Consider the following 17,653-nt stretch of genomic DNA (forward strand, 5'->3'; position numbering starts at 1 on the left):
CCCCCCAAAAAAAAAAAAAAAAAAAAAAAAAAACCAAAAACCACCAAAATAGACTCACCGGTCACATTAGCGCCACGATCTGATGAAATCCAATACCAGAGTATTATGAATACTCAAATACTTTTTTATTATTGTTACAAAGATAGAATAATATGTGAGATCGATTCCCGGTCAATGATGGTGTCGTCCGCCTTTCCACTGAAGCTAGCTGGGATAGGCTCCGGTTCTCCTGTGACCCTTGTGAGGATAAGCGCCTTGGATAATGGATGGATATACATATATGAGAATTTAAAAAATAATAAAAATGCTTTTCACAATGAAGTTCAGCAGTCTGCAAATTATAACCGCAGTAGTAAAAATACTAACTCAAATACCCAAATATGTCTTTGACAGCGTCAAAAAATTAGAATTAACTACAGAGAGTTTATACATTAGTTTTTTAAATGCAAGGGTATTTTTTTTTATTAAGGTGTAATTTTTATGTTTGGGAAATCTACAGATTTTCTGCAATCCAGAAATCTTAATAGTTATAAAAACTGCGCACTATTTAAAATGCATTATGTATTAGTACAAATGTAGTACATATTGATTCCGTCACTACGTACTAGTACGTACAGTATGTATTTATACTGTGATTGTCTAGCTACCAGTTCAGGGTGGAACAGGCTCCAGCACACTCGAGGTGCTGTTTGTTAGCCCATGTATGGTGTTTCCCATAATGTGTTAGCATTTAGCTAGCAGACTTAAAGACAATTATAAGGTTGTTTTAAATTCACATTTTTTTATTCATTTTGTTTTGTGTTTAATCTGAGCGTAATTACTTAATTTATGTTGGCATCCAACAGTTTGAAATGATTTCACCGGCATCATAAAGAACACACATCTCGATTTTTCTTCCAAATCTTCCAAATAATAACAGCTATTTACTTTTTGTCATTCATATTTCAAGTTACCATTTGTTTTTACAGAAATACTAGTTTTCCTCAGATTTGTGTTCAGTTCGAACCTCGGTCAAAATTAGGCTTGGGTAAATTGAGATATCAGGTCTTGGTCTTGGTAACCGGTCTTATTTCAAGGTACCGGGTACTCGTGAAGGCTGCCGATGCCAGCTGCCGATAATTAAGGCAATAAAAATCTGACATCGAGCAAGTTCTCCTCGCATAACGCGGTGATGTGACACATCGGGAAATCATCACCTGCATCCGAAATTAAGCGAGGTCTTCGTTTACAAATATCCATCAATCTGTCTCAATCAAGCTCGATATTGGTGAATACTCAAGTTTGAATATTTATACTGGTGTCTGCCTTAAAAAAAAAAAAAAAAAAAAGTGGCATCAAAGTACCCGAGTCGAAACTATCAATATTTTATGAAAGATGACAAATAAACAACTTACATTCTGAATCTTCTCTCAATCGGTGAACTGCATTTTCTGTGATGTTTTCGCAGAGGGGTGAAGCCCGGTTTCTTGCCCATCTTGGACTTGGGAATTGGCCCACTTTTGACGCTGATGAATCGGGAAAAGTGCCAAATATATGTCATGAACGGCACTGAACTTTCAATTGACCGAGTATTCATCTGAAATCATTTTCTCTCCATTTCTGCACCGGATTCAAAAAATGACAAAAATGGACTTGGTCCATTCTAGTTCTCAGTATCTGATTTGACATAACAGATGTCTGACTTGACTCATTTGACGTACCCGACGTCTTTACGTTTAGTGTTATCTGACAGTGTCGTCGGATACGTTGAGTGATTTGCACGTTTTGCCGGTGACAAATCCCGAATCAAAACCTCGGCAGAGGTTCCCGCTCTCTGAGCTATCCTCTTATCTTTGCAACGGCAGAACTATTGATACGGCTCTTGTTTTTGAATCTCATTACAGATAGCGAGGATGCGCCGTTGAGTGCGTAAATCGAAAGACGGCCACATCCCCCCCGCCCCACCCCCCATCTGATTTACTGTTCAAAGTCCGGCGAAATAAAACGACCCCCATCTCGTTGCGTGAGTGTCAGTTGATTCGACTCGGACGCATAAATTGCAGGGTGGAGTGTTGAGTCACATCCAGTGAGATAATCCGCACATTGCAACGCACGTGATTAAAGATGTTAATCAGCGGGGTCATAAACCTCACAGCTGCACTATATAACACCACAACAGACAATATTGATAAAATATTTCCAAAGAGTGCTTCAACATGACTGTGGCGAGCGGCGTCCGAGAAGACGGGAAGTTCGAAAGCGTGTCCCTGCATCCTCTCGAAGGAAGAGCAGCGGCGACGGCCGGCCCCCAAGAACAGCAGCCGCTGTGCATCTTCGGGACGGGAGATCTGGGACGCTCCCTGGGCCTGCGCCTGCTGGAGACCGGCTGCAGGGTGGTCTACGGCAGCCGTGGACCTCACAGCTGCGGCCCTCTGCCACAAGGAGCTCAGGTGAAAGGCGCGGCGCCGTCGGCAAGAACGGATGATTCGGCGAGCCGGCGGTGATTTAGCATGTCGGCGAATGTTTGTGCCGTGCAGGTGATGAGCCATGAGGCGGCGGCCAAGGCAGCGCGACTCATCTTCATTTGCGTGCACAGGGAGCATTACGCATTCATGGGCGCGCTGGCGCCTTATCTGGAAGGAAAGGTGAATTGATGGCTGATGTGTTATGTAATGATCCTAATATTGATTTAACGGCTGTAGACCACATTTTAATTTTACATAAACAATATGAACAATTTGCAGATTATTCAATGTAATCAGACGGAGCATATGGTGCTTCCGGCCTGTTGAAAAATAATCTCACGGTGCTCCACTAAATATAAATGTCATATATTATGGACTGGAAAAAAAAGATGATCTTGTGTCAGTTGTATTCATTTGAACTCTATTTTCTGCCATCTGGAAGTGGAAGACCATTTAATAATTGTCCTACCTGTCACTGCCATAGATAGATGAAAAAAATACATTTGTAGTAAATACATTTTATTTGTTGAACCAGATAATTTCTCACCTGATACTCTCTCATGCCTCATTAATGTGCCATAGCAAGTTGCTTGCGAATGAGTTGTATATACAGGATGATGCAAGCAAATTACTTATCCTCACGAGGGAGTGCTGGAGCCTATCCCGGCCGTCAATGGGCAGCAGGCCGGGTACACCCTGGACTGGTCGCCAACCAATCGCCGGGCACATCGAGACAAACAGCCGCACTCACAATCACACCTACGGGCAATTGAGAGTGTCCAATTAATGTTGCATGTTTTTGGGATGTGGGGGGAAACAGGAGTGCCCGAAGGAAACCCACACAGGCACGGGGAGAACATGCAAACTCCACACAGGTGGGGCCGGGATCGAACCCGGGTCCTCAGAACTGTGAGGTCAACGCTTTACCAGCTGTTCCACCGTGAAGCCCCATTTGAAACAAAAAAATTCACTCGTTATAAAGACGATGCTTATCAGCTATTGGAGATATTGATTTAATTATGTTATTTAGCGTGGCTGTCATCATACTGATATGACTTACTATCAAGTTATTGTTTACATTATTTATGAAGATGCACTCAAATGTATTTTTTTAGTAAGATAATGGTGTAAAAATCACGGGGACATTTTGTAACTTGCTGTGATTTTATATCCTCCAGATTTATCACGTCCATTTTGTACCTGTAATCAAAGCGTTGCGTGTATTATATTGTACTTTTAATATCAGAATGAGCTTTATTGGCCAAGTATGTAAACAACACACAAGTAATTTGTTTCCGGTAGTTGGAGGAGCCGCCCTCGCATGATGTACATGTTGAGTACAACGGCAAACAATGTCAATTGACAATTCTTTCTTTTATAATAGCTTTTGTGAAACGACGGAGTCCTCCGTGTATCCGTAAGACTCGTGTGAAGTTTGACATAAGTGAAGCCCGAGGATTCAAGTTGGCACCTGAGCTAATCACGTTTATTTGCCAGCTTTTCATCTTTAGTCTTCTCATTTCCATCTAAACCTGCCAACTCGTTATCCTTGAAGGATGCGAAGTGAGTGCTACGTAAATAAACCTGCATTATGTTTTAGAATAACAGTCTCAAGGTTTGATAAAAAGGAAAGTTTCTTTTTCCTTTCACAGGTGTTGGTGGATCTTAGTAATAACCTGAAGAAAGACATGTACCCAGAAGCTAATGCTGTTTACTTGCAGAGGTAACGGTTTTTGTCAATACTTTGAATAAAAAAACAGCTACAGTATTTCATCGTTTCAGTCCGACAAATGTAGCAGTTTCCCTATTACCGTAATTTCTGGCCTATAAGCCGTGACTTTTTTCACACGCTTTCAACCATGTGGTTTATGCAGTGATGCGGCTAATTTGTGCAGAGTGAGACCGGTGGAATATCTGTGCCGAGGAAGTGACTTTTACCGTTCCGGCCCTGTTAGCACTGCCCTCGCGGGTTACTCCCGTGTCCCAGTGATTTTTACCGGTTTATACTTTTTTTTTTTTTCTTTTTACTGCCCCTGTTAGCGCGGCGCAAGCGTTAAACTCTCTGTGTGCCGTCTTTCTTTGTAAATATCTCGTGTTTGAATGTGTGTTTCAATTTAGGCACTTGCAGCTTTTACACAGCTGCAGCGTATGTGTGTACCAAATGGTTTACAAATGTACTGGGTGAGGATTATAACCTGGTGCGCTCTGTAGGCCAGGAATTACGGTTGTTGCCTTTCTCATTGTTTTATGGCTGTGAAAGTTCATAACTGTAATACCCCCCAAAATAAACAAATAGGTAAACTAATACTGCTAATTGGCTGTCAATGGAACTCCCTCAACAACAACAAAAAGATGATTTCAGTGCATGTAGTTCACAAACATTTGCGCAATCATTGCTTACTAATTTTCACTCACACGTTTCATAATTACTGTAATTCCCGGCCTACAGAGCACACCTGGTTATAAGCCTCACACAGTCCATTTGTAAAGGAAATACCATTTGGTACGTACATACTACGCAGCTGTGAAAAAGCTGCAAGTGCCCACATTGAAACCCACATTGAAACACAAGATATTTACAAAGAAGGACGGTACACACAGAGTTTAAGTCTAGCCGCGCTAACACTAGCCCCGCGGTAATGCTAACGCCGCGCTAACAGGGCCGGTTAAAAAAAAAAAAACATACCGGTAAAAATCACTTAGACAAGCAGTAACACGCTAGTGCAGTGCTGTACAGGGCCGGACCGGTAAAAGTCACTTCCTCGGCACATATATTCCACCGGTCTCAGTCTTACCTTTTTGGCTCGAGTGCCCCCTTGTGGCTGTTAGAAAAAATGCACTAATTAGCCACATCACCGCATAAACCGCACGGTTAAAAGCGTGTGAAAAAAGGTCGCGGCTTATAGGCCGGAAATTACAGTACATTGAATTTTTCAGTGTGGCCATCACACCCGTTTATGTTCCGTCTATCTCTATCTATCAACTGGCCTTATTCCCTGTCAAACACTTAAAGTTTCCTCTCGGAGAAAAAAAATTATTTCAGGGCGGAAGTGTCCGGAAACCCGCCTTAGAATGCGAAACATCAAAAGGCACCCAGTGCATTCTGAAGAAACTAAATCTTCTTCTTGGGCAGGACAACCCGCTGAGTTTCGATTTAGTCTAGTGGAGACATTGATTTTTGACATACAGACCCCGCTAGTTCAGCCCCCCCCCCCTGCCCGTCTCTTTTTGACGGGGGTGTTGAAAAATGTCAGTGAAAGAAATCTTTGCCGTGTGTTCTCCAGAGTGGTCCCTGGAGCGACTGTGGTGAAAGGCCTCAACACGTTGTCTGCCTGGGCCCTGCAGAACGGTCTTCTGACAGGAAAACAGGTGAGTGAGGAAAGAGGGAGGAAAAAAAAAGATAAAAGATGTGAGCTGAATGGGTGAAAACCAGAAGCAGCATGTGGGGAAAACAGTGGCACTGAAGGGTTTTTGTCAATGGAATCGATCGGAAGGGCGATTCTATTCAGTCCATCGGCGACACGCCCACAAAAATAATAGATCATAATATTGTCAACCTGTTTTCATAAATCTCAGATTTCTCATACTGTATACAGCAGTAATGGCCGATCAGGAGAAAAGTACTTGTTGGGTGCAAGGGCCTTATTGATTCCGTCTGTGTTGATGCAAGTGATTGATTTTCTCCGTGTTGCCGTATCAATGTCGGAGAAAACCAGGGCAATACTTGTAAAAACACACACGCTAACACACTTTTATGATGTTAGGAAGTTGAAAGAGCAGTGTTTATTGCAGCTTCCGCTTCGCAGCTACAAAGGGAAACACAAACACGCGGTAACCCCTGGAGACCAAACCTGAATCTGCCTCAAATCCTCCGCAACACAAACAAGCCGCATGCACACGCGCAGACTCACACGCATCCACAAATATCCTTTCGCACGCCGATACCACTGCAGTGCTCCATTTTCTTTTAGAAAAAAGAAAAAAAAAGTATCCCTCCACTTTTACACTAGTTAGTGGTGGACGAATGAATCCTGCAATATTCATAAAACAATTTACAACCTAACTTTTCCCATAGGAATGAATGGAAATAGAAATAAGCTGTTCCAACATCATACTGTTGCCAACATAAAAATAATCAACTGTCGCGGGAATCGTTTCTATATGCCAACATCCTTCAAGTCTCTATAAAGTGAAATCATTCTGCAGTTTATTTTTCCAAATGCATTATACAAGTTTGAAGAATGTATACCTAGTTCTGGATTACGGAGATGATTTTTTTTGGGCAGCGGCTAACATGGTTCCCTGCGCTACACTTGGGCGCCGGTGCAAAAGACGCTCGGTGCTCAACGGTGGAGATGTTCTCCATCTTCTTTTCCTTTCGGCTTGCCCCCGTTGGGGGTCGCCACAGCGTGTCACCTTTTTCCTTCCTTACTAACACCAGCTGCCCTCCTGTCTTCCCTCACAGCATGCGTGAACCATGTCTTTGGTCTTCCTCTCTCTGTTTCGCCTGTCACCTCCGTCCTCATCACCCTATCCATCCTTCACACCTACGGCACACCTCACCGCTGTTCTGCTGACCTCATACATCCTCTACTATTCTAACATACTTGTCTGCCACATCAGACTTCCACAGTACCACGGTTCCTCCTTAGGTACTCTGTCATAGGCTTTCTCTAGATCCACAAAGACACAACGTAGCTCCTTCTGAAGTTCTCCGTACTTTGCCATTAGCATTCTCAAGGTAAATAATGCATCTGAGGTACTTTCTACGCACAAAACCATACTGTTGCTCAGAAATACTTACTTCTGTACTGGTCCATCCTCCACTACTCGTTCCCATAACTTCATTTTGTGGCTCATCAACTTTATTCCTCTATAGCAGGGGTCAGCAACCCATGGCCCACGAGCCATACCTGGCTCTTTTGCTGGTTGCATATGGCACGCGGAGCCCTCTTTACGACATACTGTACGTGTGATTTCTGTCGTGCAGAGAAAGTTTGTCCTTGTTGGTTTGCCGTAGTTAGGTGTGGGAGGCAACCCAAATGACGTAGAGACAGTTTGACCTAGTGGGGTTGGTAGTCGATGTCCAGAGGTGCGGAAGGATCTAACGCTGATCGTGACGGAGCAACTAGTTACGAAAACGCTTTTGACAAAGGTCGCTCAAAGAAAAAAATATGAGGAATACTGAAATTTACAACAAGAATGGACAGACTTTGTGCAGAGGGAGGGTTCTACTGTGTTTTTAAATTCACAGATGGGGAGTATGCCAAAGCATTTGTACTCGACGTTGCCAATAAACATTTTGCTAACATTGCATCAAGACAAGATAATCAAACGAATGACAGACATGCCTTCTTCGGCAAGAACCATTCACCATCGTACCAGCGTGATGGCAAATCAAATTTAATTACGTTCACGATGAACGGATGGAAGTCTCAACGCCTGCGTGAAGCTTAATCTGACGCATTAATGGTAAGAAATACTTTGGTCGTCATTGGTGAGCAACAGTGTAACAATGTTATTTAAAAGAATTCCGAGATTTATTGTACTTTATGGCTCTCTGAGTCGAAAAGGTTCCCGATCCTTGCTCTATAATTTCCACAGACTTTGTTCTTAAAAAATGGGAACTAGCACACTTTTCCTCCATTCTTCAGGCCCCTTCTCCCCCGCTAGTATTCCGTTGAATAAGTTTGTCAAAAACTACACAGCCACACCTCCAAAATTGCTTCCATACCTCCACTGGTATGCCGTCACGACCAGCTGCCTTTCCATTTTTCTTCATTTGCTATTTCCATCCTTTTTTTGCAAAGTCTACCATCATCTGTCCCTCAAAATTCCTTTCCTGGCTGGCGTAATTAACCATATCTTCTTCATCATTCCTGTTTCCTTCACCAACATGTCCATTACAATCTGCACCAATCACAACTCTCTCTGTCTGGCATGCTCAGAACGACTTCATCCAGTTCCTTCCAGAATTTCTCTTTCAACTCGAGGTCACATCCTACCTGTGGGGCATAGCCGGTAATCACATTATACATAACACCCTCAATTTCAAGTTTCAGCCTCATCACTCAATCAGATACTCTTTTCGCCTCCAAGACATTCTCAGCTAACTCTTCCTTTAAAATAACCCTTACTCCATTTCTCTTCCCATCTACGACGTGGTAAAATAATTTAAACCCTGCCCCTAATCATCATGTCAACCAACTCCCGAGCTTTCCCTGTCATAGTCCCAACATTCAAAGTCCCCACACTCACTTGTAGGCTCCGTGCGCTCCTCTTCTCTTTCTGCCGACGAATCCGCTTTCCTCCTCTCCTCCGTGTTCGATCCACAGTAGCTGAATTTCCAGGTAGATCCCTTGGGATATTGTCACATCACGGGTGTCGTGCCAGGTATTCTTTTACCGACATATTCTTTTGATAAATGACAGATCAAAATCTAAATCGTGCAGGTTTAGGGGGCACTCAAGTATCACACTTTCACTTTACCAGACATTATGCTTGTACAAAAAACAAACAGCATAGGCTACTGTATCTCCTCACATTATGTATATAATGGAAGATGACTTTTTATTGCCATGAACTCATGCATTTTCCACTCATTTGCTTTTCTTCACACTCACAGCTGTTATCCCAGCAAACACACACAATGGAGCAGGGGACAGCTAATATTGCCCCAAGAGACCACTTCAGGCTTTCAGTGTCTTGCTCAAGGACACTATAAAATCTTTGTTCGAGGTGCATGAGCCATTGGTGCATGCTGTTCACTAAATGCTGACAACGCTGACTTTTTTTGTTGGGGTGCGGGAAGGGGAGGGGTGCTAATTGCATTGTATTTAATTGTTCTGCCTACACAATAAGTCACTGGCATATATTTTATTTGTTAGTAGTAGTAAATAATAAAAATTTTCAATGACACGCCTGATGATCCCTCCTGACACAATGGAACTTTCCGACTGGCGATCTTCAGCTCCGTCCCCCTTAGCTACAGTTGCCATCTCCCACAATCTTCCAAAATGGCGATTGAACAGAACATGTTTGAAGTCGATTCTCTATCGCGTATTCCAGATGATATTGGGGTATGTTTTTTTTGCCAAATGCGTCAAACTTGTCCAAGAGAGTTCTACAGAGAGGTCTTGGCTATTTCACGCAAGGATATGTACAAGGAATTAAGATTTCGGACGGAGCAGGGACGCAATGTCAGAATTACAGCGAAATGTTGGCAATCGACGCAAAAAAAGTTTGACGCCCCACAAATTTCATACTGAAATCCAACAGGATCAAATCGTGGAATCGTACTGCGCGTGTAAAGCAGTGTGAGTACTTTTTACTTGGAAAGAGCACGAGTAATATTGAAGTCTTTATAAGTGAGGGGGTGTATTCATTTGACTTGACTCGTAATGGAACCCAGTGCCCTGTCTAAAAGTCTAATGTGATACAAATGGCCAAATAGACATTTCTCTTGCATGACATGGCGTATTTACACATCACTAACCCGACTCTTTGGCATAAAACATGACACACTTAGTTCAGGTACTCAGTGATACGCTAACAAAGTGAAAGTTGTTCACTTGCAATGTATAAAGCACTGATAATAATGAAATCAAACTCAGAGAAGTTACTTCTCCCCTATCTTCGAACATACAGCCTTGTGTTTGTTGAGATTGTCCACACTTAGTTGTACGTGCGCGCTTCCGCGAGCCTTAATCCATTGTAGACACTTTGTCAACTGTGTTTTAAGGTTTGGAATATGAATCAACCGGGCCCCTTGTAACCTAGCCGGATATCTTTCATCAGAGTTGCACGTTCCCCAAGCGCATCTGAGGACCATTTTCTTCGTAACATTAACTTTTACATGCGCAGGCTACTGACAACCATCATTGCTTGTGGGACAACTTGGCGGCAGGGGCGTGTCAAGCCAGGGGTTGAGACAATGCGGCTATCTGATTGGCTATTATTGTACGAGTGATTGACACGTCGGATAAGTCCACTACGGACACTAGATTGGGATAGCTAACTTCACGACACGCAACAGTTTAAACAATTCTTGAAAAAGGTGATCAAGTTCTCACTTCAAACTGTTTATTGTCACATCCAATTGAAGTTTACAGGAAAACAAAACTTAAAACAATAGAAATGTATACATTTGGTATAACCAAACACCACTTACGTTGGTCTGATGAAAGTCTGCTATCTTAACGCTAATACACAATGTTGATTCACCGATAATCAATTCTATACTATCGACAACCAATTAATCGTCTTGATTAATCGATGAATATGCTTAAATGTGCAAAGTACATATGCAAACTTTTAAGAACGAGTAGGAGCTGGGTGACTGGGCAGGCTCTCTTTCCTCCTCTTTCTTTTTTTTTTCTTTTTTTTTTTTGTAGTTGTGTCACATTTACATTCAGATGGAGATTTAGTCTGTCGGCTGTCCCCTGCTGTTATGCTGCAGTAATGTAAGGAGACATGGCTGGCTGCCCGGTCCACTTACACACACCTGGGGGAAAACTGCTCAGTTGACTTGCCTGTCAGCCTGACCTCTCCCTCTCCTTCTCCTTCTCCTCCATTCGCTCTCAAACATATACACACACACATGCCTCGCCTCTTCATATACCAAAATCTTAATCGCCTTATCGCGTAGCAGCAGGTTTGATTATAAACTCCACCATGGCGAGATGTAGAATTGATTTAAGAGATTGAGTGGCGCACATTGTGTGATGTACGTATCGAGTGCTTTACACCCGCAAGAGTTTCCTCTCCAGCTTCGGGATACACCCCCCCCCCCTCCAAAAAATGATATTTTTGCACACAAGCCTTGATGGCAGAGTGCATCTGGATGTCATGTTCAGACAGCCGCTTGCGACTCGTGAGTGAAATCTTTTAATTATCAGCAACAGTGCTGTAAAACAACAGACAAGAGTTCAACATCAAAACGCTTCTATTTCGACTGACTTTCCAAGGAGTTGTTTTAAGAAAAGATGCTGCCCGAAGATACCTTTTGGATCTTTTTTTTTTCTTTCTTTTTAATCCATTAGCCCAGATAACCTCTTTGCTGAATGGATATAGTCTGACTAGGAAAGAAACAAGAAGGTGGCAAGCTGTTTTGGTAAATATATTCATGAAAAGAACTCACCATTCTGATTGTTTTTACATTTTAAAAATGTTTCATATCCCCGTCTGCTTTGATGAAAGGCAGTCATTCAAATACTGTACCATCTTTTACAAGGGTCCCGATATTAACTATTCATAGGAAATTCCTGTATTGAGACAAATTATGAATAATTTTGCACATATTTGTCAAAAGTCGATAAAAAAATGAAGAATTTATTGAATAAATATGTAGCAATGCAGGTGGTTTAAAGCCCAAGTGACGTGCCTATAAACATTCTAAAATAGATATTGTAATGAAAAATACATATGACATTATTCACTTCAATGTTTATACGAAAAAATAAATATGAGCGGAGAGAGCGTCATCCATGCGCAAAATTGCGGAAGTCTCACTCGACCAGTGGTCGCCATATTGCCTGCAACGTCATCAGCAGATGTCGCACTGGGACATTCGCCATTGAAAACAGGTAGTGGCACCTGCTATGGGAGACGAACAACAGAGATTTTCAGATTTTTCTGACCCCCCCCTTCTGACATGGAAGCTCTTTTCGAAGAAGAGAACAACTCACAATCGAGTGAACTGACCGGGGAAATTTTACCGTTTCGAGCCATATTTAGATGATACGTGGATCACTTCTAACTAACAACAGACTCCCAGAGTCACCTTGTAAGTGAAAGAAGGATTACGCCCCCCCCAGCATTTTTTTTTAGTAGCTCTATACACATCTACCTATCATTTGGAATCCACAAAGCTCTCGTCCTTTGCACCATTTTTCACAACGAACCGGGTCTTTTGGAAAAGTATGAAGAGCGAATCCATCCTCCCGAATGTTCAAACAATATCCAGCAATACAATGAGCTGACATTTTGGCTAACACGAAGGAACAAAGAGCTACCTTTCAGCAGGTAAAACTAGTAGAAACACACGAACCCGCCTGAGTGCACTCCTGCTGATAACGTCTATTCCTGCTTCTTCTCCAAAACAAACCCCTCGAGAGAATTTTCATGGCAGGAGTTACAAAAAGCCATTTATGTCAAAATGTTGTGTGGTGGAAAAAAAAACCCGATGGGTCCATTCTGACTGCCTTTTTTTTTTTTTTTTTTTAAATTGAAAACTTCCTAAAAAATCATGCTTTTGGTGTCCGTGGACCTTTAATGGAATATATCGTTGTCATGTGCAACAATCCAATTCCAGTTAGGAGGTTATTGAGTTGTTGTATAACTCTCAAAAACCACAACAAAACTGATAATAATCTTTTTTGGCAATAAAGAAGAAGCTCACCCTGAGTAAATGTCAAGAGTCACTTTCTTTAAAAACCAAAGACCAAGTCCAATACCTCGATGTACTGATGGAATCCAACCTGACTTTCAACAGTCATATCAAATCAATTACTAAAACTGCCATTTACCATCCGAAGAACTTACCCAGTGCGAAGGCTTCCGTGTGCCAAGTAGACCTGGAGAAGCTCATCCATGCTTTTATCGCAAGTGGACTTGACTATTGTAATGGTCTTCGGATTTGACTCCTAAAACAGAGCATTAAACACCTGCAGCGAATTCAGAATGCTGCAACTCTGACCAGAACAAAGAGGCCAGAGCATGTTACTCTTATTTGAAATGAGCTACACTGGCTCCCAGTCAGCTTTAAAATAGTTTTTAAAGTTCTCCAACTGGTCTTTAAATTACTAAATGGTTTAGATCCTGAATATATGAAAGAGCACAGAGTCCAAAGGAAACCTGGTGAAGAAACATTTTGCCAACATTTTGCCCACAAATGGAATAAATTGCCAACAGAACTGATGTCAGCCCCAAGTGTCAATATTTTAAGTCCATGTTGAAGTTATTTTTTTCCCTCATGATTTTCAGAGCATTTCCACTTTTCGTCCACTGTACGCTGTTTAAATATTTTTTCTCGTTTTAAATGTCCATAAGCTGTTTTGTGTATTTGTTTTTTAATGCTTTTAATCATACAAAGCACATTGAATTACCTTGCATGAAATGTGCTATATAAATAAATTATCTTTGCTCTTTTTTTTTTCCTAAACTGGAATCTACCGCTCAGGTCTACGTGTGCGGCAACAACGCAGAGGCCAAGCGGGCCGTCGCCGAGGTGGCCACCAAGATGGGCCTCGCCGTTTCCGACAGGGGCTCTCTGTCGGCGGCCCGGGACCTGGAGGACTTCCCCCTGCGGCTGTTCCCCGAGTGGAGGCTGCCGCTCCAAATTGCCGTCGGCCTCGCCGCCTTCTTCTATTTCTATCTGCTCATCAGAGACGTCATCTACGCCTACGTGGAGCAGGGCAAAGACATCTCCTACAGAATTATGGTCTCCCTGGCCAACAAGGTAATGAGACTTACAAAACAATAAGATTAGCCCTTCATTTATCTCAGGGGCTTAGGTTCTGGACCATCCCTGCAATAGGTAAAATCTGCAAAGTAGTGATCATTTAAAAAAAAAAAAAAGATCTCAATTATGCATATTTTAAAGATATATGAAGCCTTCTCAGATTTAAGTTAGGGATGCAAGGCAACATTGGAAAGAAAGCTTTGCTATCCAACGACAGACTCGGGTGGAAGCACCCTTGAACATCCGTCCATCCATTTACTCAGCCGCTTATCCTCACAAGGGTCACGGGGAATGCCGGAGTCTATCCCAGCTGTCAACGGGCAGGAGGCGGGGTACACCCTTAACTGGTTCCCAGCCAATTGCAGGGCACATCGAGACAAATAGCTGCACTCACAATCACACCTAGGGGCAATTTAGAGTGTCCAAATAATGTTGCATGTTTTTGGCTTGTGGGAGGAAACCGGAGTGTCCACGCAGGCACGGGGAGAGCATGCAAATGCCACACAGGCGGGTCTGGGATTGAACCCGGGACCTCAGAACTGTGAGGCCAACTTTTTCCAGCTGCTCCACCGTGCCGCCACTCTTGATCCGATTCTTTTCAATTGTAACAATGGCCGTGGAGGCACCTTTGTTGTTAGTTACAAGCTGAATTATTCACTCTTTGCAAGGGATGAAAGGACGGCATTGTATGCGGGAGACAACCAATGCAGCCCAGTTGCGAGTGATTCAATGAATACTATTAACTGGATGAACGAGTACTGTAGATTCACAAGCGGGTCACTGGATGGTAACGTTTTATATTTCTTTCACCACAGTGGATGGAGGTTTTAGAAAAGTCCGTTTTTGTTTTTCCCCTGTTGATAAGAAAAGGAGCTGGGTTTATTTGATGGAGCAAATCTTTCTCACCATGATCAGATGAAACGATACCTTTTGGAAAAAAAGACAGAAATATGTGTATGTGTGGACATAGCCTGAGAGTCCACGGTGATGTTTTTGTTTTTTCTGCCGTGTTTCAGGTGTTTCCCATCGTGTCGCTTGTCATGCTGTCGCTGTGTTACCTGCCCGGCGTCGTCGCCGCCTTCTTTCAGCTCTACAGAGGCACTAAGTACAAGTAGGACATCACATCACATCATTTGAAAGAAACTCTTTGGCACAAAGTCAAATGTACGTTCCCTAAAGTGCCACTGACTTCCCTGTATACATTGAATATAGATATTGTTATGACAATTACAAATATATATATTATTCACTTCAATGTCTATACGAAAAAATAAATATGAGCGGATTATGTGTCATCCATGCGCAAAGTTGCAGAAGTCTCACTCGACATCCCAGTGGTAGCCACATTGCCTGCTCCATCATCAGCAGATGTCACACTCGGACATTCGTCATTGCAAACACAAAGTGGCACCTGCTATGAGATGATGAGAGATTTTTGGATTTTTCCGACGCCCCTTCTGACACAAAAGCTCTTTTTAAAGAAGAGAACATCTCACAGTCGAGCGAAGTGACCGGGGCAAATATTACCATACCGTTTCGAGCCATATTTAGATGATATGCGGATCACCCTTCAACTCACAACGGACTCCCCGACAGGATGTGTACCAGTCTGTAGCGTACTCAGGATGGTGGCCATAGGGTGGCTCCTTTTTCCTCCCGGCGACGACGAACAACACCGCCCGCGGCCGCGCACATCAACACATTTAGCGCCCCTGACTTACGTACTTTATTAAGTTATTATGACACGGGTCTTTTGTTACTTCTGAGATGATTACGTCACCCCCCCCCCCTCCCCAACTATTATTTTTTTTTAATAGCTCTATACACACCTACCTCTCATTTGGAACCCACATAGCTCTCGCCCTTTGCACCTGTGCAATCCATTTTTCACGATGAACCGGGTCTCTTGGAAACTTATGAAGGGTAAATCCATCCTCCCGTGTGTTCGGCCAATATCCACCAATGCAACGAACTGGCATTTTGGTTAAGACGCAGGAAAAAACAGCTACTTTGGTGCCGGTAAACAGGTATAAAGAAAAAAACGTCACTTCCTGCTTCTTCTCCAAAACGAATGCCTCGAGAGGATTTTCATGGCGGGAGATACAAAATTCGATATACGACAACATCATGACGTGTGGTGAGAAAAAACGGATGAGTTCATTCTGGCTGCCTTTTTTTCATTAAAAACATACTAAAAAAAATCGTGCTTTACGTTTCAGTGGCACTTTCAAGATCCATCTATGTTTTTTTTAATTTGTCCAGGCGATTCCCGAACTGGCTGGACCGCTGGATGCTGTGTCGGAAGCAAATGGGACTGGTCGCTTTGGGCTTTGCCTTCCTCCACGCCATCTATACATTCATCATTCCCATTCGCTACTCCGTCAGACATAAGCTCATCTCTCGAGTGGTGGACGAGGTGCAGCGTTTTAGTTTTATTTTTTTTTTTTATCAGTATCGCACAAGTTTATTTGTACAAAATGGTCGGCATCGTTAAGAGCTCTCCTCCGTCTTTCGCTTCCCTCAGATGAAGAACAACAAAACCACGCCGTTTGACTTTAACGATACGGAAGCGTGGGGAACGGACTCGTTCTACGCGCTGGGCATCCTGGGTTTCTTTCTTTACGTTCTACTCGGCCTGACGTCGCTACCCTCGGTGGGAGGCTCGCTCAGCTGGAGGGAGTTCAGCTTCATTCAGGTCAGAGCACATTTGCACATCTTTTATGGGAATCGGGGGATGCGGTGGGGGTGGGTTTGTTTTTTGAACCATGCACTGCTGTCCAAGGAAAAACATACATGTAGCTTCACATATTTTTAACCCTCCAAAGGTAGCAGAATGTACACGTTTTTATTTGACAGGGACAAAAAGAACATTTAATAGCGCCATCCACCATTGATAATAAAAGTATAATGAAGTGAATAACCGAGGCAAGAGGCATCACGCTGTTTATGTTAAACAGTGGGAAGCTTTAGCTCGGTCCACATGCGGAGAAGCAGTTTTTAAAGACTTCACAGACTTCTGTGGTTTGCTGGTCATTTTCGTACTGCATGATACGGCATGGGCTTCGAGCGTGAGAATCCGAAAAGGGAAATGAAGAGCATAAGAAGAGAAAACTCATTATAATCGAAACAATGGGAACGTTTTTCTTGCTCTACGTGAGGTGAAGCAGTTTTGAAGACATGACAGAGCTGCACGTCGCCGAGCTGATCATTATAGTCTGGGCTTGAAGCATTGAATCAACATAATTCATCGGGATTTCAGGTTTTCTGGTCCTATTTTAAAATGTGCCTTGTTTTGAATATGCCTTTCTATAATTTTACATTTTTTTCTAGCCTAGCTTATTGACGTGACTTTTTTTTGTGCTCGTATATGGTAAAATAACTGAAGGTGTTGCTATAATGGATCCCACAACCCTGACTATTTGACTGTAAGAAAAAAAATATCCCTACAATGGGGAAAATGCTATCTTCTTCTTCTTTTCCTTTCGGCTTGTCCCGTTAGGGGTCGCCACAGCGTGTCATCTTTTGCCATCTTAGCCTATCTCCTGCATCTTCCTCTCTAACCCCAACTGCCCTCATGTCTTCCCTCACAACATCCATCAACCTTTTCTTTGGTCTTCCTTTCTTCCGCTCTTTTGCCTGGCAGCTCCATCCTCAGCACCCGTCTACCAATATACTCACTCTCTCGCCTCTGAACATGTCCAAACCATCGAAGTCTGCTCTCTCGAATCTTGTCTCCAAAACATCCAAC

At 42.8% G+C, this 17,653-nt stretch overlaps 1 protein-coding gene across 10 annotated transcripts in view; it reads left to right on the top strand.

Annotated features, from left to right (window-relative positions):
• The window catches only part of LOC133501221 (metalloreductase STEAP4-like), an 89,945-nt gene that overhangs the window by 62,197 nt on the left and 10,095 nt on the right, over positions 1–17,653 (top strand). For 8 of the 10 annotated variants that reach the window (XM_061820814.1, XM_061820816.1, XM_061820817.1 and 5 more), the window contains 8 exons: positions 2,185–2,429; positions 2,517–2,624; positions 4,097–4,167; positions 5,729–5,813; positions 13,624–13,902; positions 14,922–15,016; positions 16,168–16,321; positions 16,430–16,600. In XM_061820814.1, the coding sequence (XP_061676798.1) occupies positions 2,185–2,429; positions 2,517–2,624; positions 4,097–4,167; positions 5,729–5,813; positions 13,624–13,902; positions 14,922–15,016; positions 16,168–16,321; positions 16,430–16,600 (1,208 nt within the window). Of the gene's footprint in view, positions 1–1,883; positions 2,003–2,184; positions 2,430–2,516; positions 2,625–4,096; positions 4,168–5,728; positions 5,814–13,623; positions 13,903–14,921; positions 15,017–16,167; positions 16,322–16,429; positions 16,601–17,653 lie in introns of all 10 variants that reach the window. The other 2 variants (XM_061820822.1, XM_061820820.1) reach the window with 1 other exon arrangement.

This window comes from Syngnathoides biaculeatus, chromosome 5, assembly GCF_019802595.1.
Source record: "Syngnathoides biaculeatus isolate LvHL_M chromosome 5, ASM1980259v1, whole genome shotgun sequence".
Taxonomy (NCBI): Eukaryota; Metazoa; Chordata; class Actinopteri; order Syngnathiformes; family Syngnathidae; genus Syngnathoides; species Syngnathoides biaculeatus.